A 4441-nucleotide genomic window follows, 5' to 3' on the forward strand; every position below is an offset into this window, starting at 1 on the left:
GCTTTCCCCTCTGCACTTTTGTTCCCGTTTGGAATCTCTGTTATCAACAAGCAGTGCATGCCTCAACAAGCAGTGCATGCCAGATAACCTTGCTGATTGCATTATGCGTTTTATGCGATATATATATATATATATATATATATATATATATATATATATATTAAATATATAAAATATATATTCTTGGGAAGGTCCTTTATTGTAATATACCGAACGATACAGTACAATAAGCGTCTACAGGACTGGTAGCACTATAACAGAAGTAGAGTTCTGGAGTGCTATGTAGAGGTCCAGTCGAAGACTATACATCACAAATGATTAAAAGGGAAGGTCCTTTATTGTAATATACCGAACGATACAGTACAATAAGCGTCTACAGGACTGGTAGCACTATAACAGAAGTAGAGTTCTGGAGTGCTATGTAGAGGTCCAGTCGAAGACTATACATCACAAATGATTAAAAGCTATCTATGGAAGGTCCTTTATTGTAATATACCGAACGATACAGTACAATAAGCGTCTACAGGACTGGTAGCACTATAACAGAAGTAGAGTTCTGGAGTGCTATGTAGAGGTCCAGTCGAAGACTATACATCACAAATGATTAAAAGCAGAAATTACAACAACAAAAAAACACTTTTAAGTTAAGAGATGTTGTCTCTTCTTGCCAACCAGCATCGAAAAGAGTCTTTCAGGGTGGAATGAATGACAGCTTGAAACAGATCGTCCAAGTCGCGTTGAAGAGGCTTGCACAACATGCAGACTGCTCGTCGAGTTTCAGGAAAAATCAATCCTCTCGACCCAACCAAGAGATGCAAAAGCTCCGTCTTATACTGATGGTTAGCATCTTTGACAAGTTGGGCATAGCGGCGTTCTTTCCGGGCCTTCGTTTCTTCCACGACTGTTTCGAATGGGACCGACAGCTCAAGCATCCAGGCCTTTTTGAGGACGGCATTCCAAACAACAATGTCTGGACGAAGGCAGGTACAGGTTATATCGACAGGAAAATTGTATACTGATTCTGGTAGGTCGGCTACTATGGAAAACTGTTGACTAAGATGACGTTTTAGAAAGTCCACAAATAGTCTCAGCGTATTGTCGTGTCTCTGTTTGTACAAACCTCGATCAAGTAGACTGGGACATGCATTTAGCACGTGGCACAGCGATTGGGGTTGGTGACAGAGAGGACATTGATTGCACGAAATTTTCTTCCACAACTGTAAGTTGGTTGCTGATGGGAGGGTGTCCTGGAGCCCATTTATTGCCCATTTGAACAAGTCATCGGGTAGAGATTTTAGGGACAAGGCAAAGTGCTCAGCTTCCACGTCCTTGAATCGAGCCGCTTGACCTTGTACAGACAGGGAGGTAAGATGTGACAAATGACGATTATTTGATGATTCCGTAATCGTCTTTTTGATGTTCTTTATTTTTGATTGCAGGCACCCAGGCGAAGTATCAAGAGTTGCCAAGAAACTGCCGGCACTAAATCTGGTTGATGACAACTCAGTCTCTCTTGAAATCTTTATAGTTGCCAGGGCTCTCAAGCATTCGTCATTTGATTTAGTAAATCGTCTATCTATCTATCTATCTATCTATCTATCTATCTATCTATATATATATATATATATATATATATATATATATATATATATATATATATATGTCTATACAGTGCACGCAGATATTGCACGGTGACTGGACATTATTCCATGTCATCACAACCTGCAGCACTTACAGAAAACAGTGCTTCTGGGATCTACTCGGATCCTTCGTAAAGTCGTGTCTTCTTTCTAGACAGCCGTGATGGTCAAGTACTTCTGAAGCAGGGTTTGGTTCCGGTACTTGTAATAGACTTTACAAAGCAGACTGATCTGGTTAAGCACGACACACACACACACACACACACACACACACACACACACACACACACACACACACACACACACACACACACACACACACAAACACACACACACACACACGCACACACACACACACACACACACGCACACAAACACACACACACACACACATTGATGACACATAGTCACTATCTAGGAATGGCTGGGGTGGGGTGTCAATACATAAGCTCGTTTACGCCCCCTTTCTATCTTGACTCAGAAGCACTAGTGCAAAAAACGAATAGCATTAGTGAAGTCTCCTGCTTTCTTCTCTATGTGTGCAAAGTTTTAACCTCTAAAACTATTTGGTTTATTCTTAAATGTATTTGCAATATACCGTAATTTCATCTGACTCACTAATAAACTTTCTTCAGACGGGTTTTCTCATTCTGTACGCTTTCTCGGACTTTCAAAGCAGTCACTGCACGTGCTCCGGTATTTGGCACTAGCAGGTGCATCTGCTGACACTCGCAGGCCCGTCTGTTGTTCTCAGTGATCCCAAAAACGTTTATGATGAGACATGCAAGGAGTTGTCTACAGGTTGTGCGATGAGGCAACGACACAAGCACAACTTCTGTCTGCTGCGCCATAGCCATATCTAACAAAATGTGCTACAGACTGGCCAGGATGTTAAACTTAAAGGAGCAGGGTCACGCTCGGACATGCGCACTGCATTCCTTTGAAAAGAGTGCACTTTTTCACACACTCAGTAACTGCGAGGACTTAGACGCTCTAACTTGCACTGAAGGCAAAGCTGACTGACATCTGTCTATAGCCTAAATTGGAATGATCAAGACGTTGCAGTATGAGGTTGTGCTAGACCGTGACTCTGGTAGCTAAATTCTAGGCTTTTTAGATGTAGTTCTCGAAATTTTTCTTCTAAAACCCCAAACTGAGGTTGCTACATTGCAGTTTCGGTAAAATTCCACAAGTACCCTCATACTTCGAGCCAGATCAAAGTTCCTTACGCTCTGCACGTGACCAGAACGCACACGTCACATTCCCGTATGTGGCATCTGCCGTAGTTGCGTCTTTCTCTCAGAGTACCGAGCGCACTCAGTTCACAGTCAGCACCAAAATTTAGTATTATTTAAAGCTTACAATGCTGCTGTGTCCTTCAATTGACACCTAAATAGCCAGTTTTGCAGTAGTTTCGGCTAGTGACCTTTGCGCAAGCACAACATACGAACAGCATTAGAAGGGCTTCACCGTCCATCAAAACTGATTTTCTTGCCAAGACACTTGAACATATACTACATACAATAGCTACGATGCAAAAGTTACCTCATTTGAGATCGGCTCAAGTGCGCATGTCCGACCGTGACCCTGCCTGCACCTTTAACATAAAAACTAAATGCATCTTACGAAAGTGTACTTCATATGCTCTCAAAAGATGTATGGATAGTTGAACTTTCTTAAGGTAACTCTAGTGGCCAAGGTAATTAGATTTATTAGCATAGCAGAGTGACCCCTAGTGAGTATTCAAGTGCACCGTACACACTGGGAAGTGTAACGTCTACCACACTGGTTTCACTCAGACAATAATGAAAATGCCCATTCTTGGAAGTTTGTATTCATTATTAGGCACATTTTAGCAGTATGCACTTAGTACGTAATGTTCATGCAAAAAGTGAATGAACAAGACACAAAAACATTATAAAATGTATTTTTTTAGTAGGAATGGCTACACAAATCAGCAAAAAGCAAACAAACAAGTGTGGATGCAGGGTTCTCGCTACAGTGTGACAGCATGGCACTGCGCCACGCTCAGAAACGGTAGATAGGAGTCCAAATTTTGACAGCTAGGAAATGTATGAGAATTCCATACTACAGTACTGAAACACAATACGATATTACTTAGTAAAGGTGACATTAGCCACAAATCCAGGCTCTTACAAAAGAACGCGGGATAATAGCCTAGCTCTGTGCGTACTTGTGGTAATTGCAGTCCCGGATGCATTGCCATATATAGTCCTGGATGGTCTTCCCGTGATGCAGAAAGCACACCTCTTGTGACACTGTCCAAGAAGTGTAGCACCTAGAATCTACTCTAGACTAGTCATGGCTTCTTGCGAATCAACAACATTGGTCAGCGCATGTCAATCAATGCCTGACTAGACAGACTTTCTGTAGTTTCGTCCATGAAACTTGCACATGCACAACCTATAAACATCGCTAAGAAGGGCTGAGTGGCGGCCGGAGTTGATTTCCTTGCAACAGCACTTAACGTATGTTACATGCAATAGCTACAACGTAAAATATACCTCACTTAAGATCAGCTCAAGTGTGCATGCCCAACTTAGACATAGACCCGCCCATCCCACCACGCTCCCAAAATCTCTAGCAGGAACCCTGGGATGGTTCAATACTCTACCAAAGTAATGGTGTCATGACCAACTCACCATTACAGAAAAATTGTACCAGTGTGAGTTTGTCATGGCACCCTCAATTTGGTACAGTATTGAACCATCCACACTTGTTTATTTGCTTTTGGCTGATTTGTGTAGCCATTCCTACTAAAATACAGTTATAATGTCTTG

The 4441-nt window shown here is 42.0% G+C and overlaps 1 protein-coding gene across 1 annotated transcript; it reads right to left on the reverse strand.

Annotated features, from left to right (window-relative positions):
• Positions 1–474: 474 nt before the first annotated feature.
• LOC134189874 (uncharacterized) lies at positions 475–2497 on the reverse strand. The gene is made up of 2 exons (XM_062658268.1): positions 2440–2497; positions 475–1576 (listed from the first exon to the last, which is right to left on the reverse strand). The coding sequence occupies exons 1-2, from the start codon at positions 2495–2497 to the stop codon at positions 645–647; spliced, it is 990 nt and encodes a 329-aa protein (XP_062514252.1). The 3' UTR covers positions 475–644.
• Between the last annotated feature and the right edge of the window lie 1944 nt (positions 2498–4441).

The sequence above is a fragment of the Corticium candelabrum genome, chromosome 14, assembly GCF_963422355.1.
Source record: "Corticium candelabrum chromosome 14, ooCorCand1.1, whole genome shotgun sequence".
Taxonomy (NCBI): domain Eukaryota; kingdom Metazoa; phylum Porifera; class Homoscleromorpha; order Homosclerophorida; family Plakinidae; genus Corticium; species Corticium candelabrum.

Coding starts and splice junctions, on each gene's coding strand:
- LOC134189874 (XM_062658268.1), bottom strand. CDS start 2,497: ATGGCTATGGCGCAGCAGACAGAAGTTGTGCTTGTGTCGTTGCCTCAT. Junction 1,577..2,439: donor GTTGCCTCATCGCACAACCT/GTAGACAACTCC, acceptor ATAGATAGATAG/ATAGACGATTTACTAAATCA.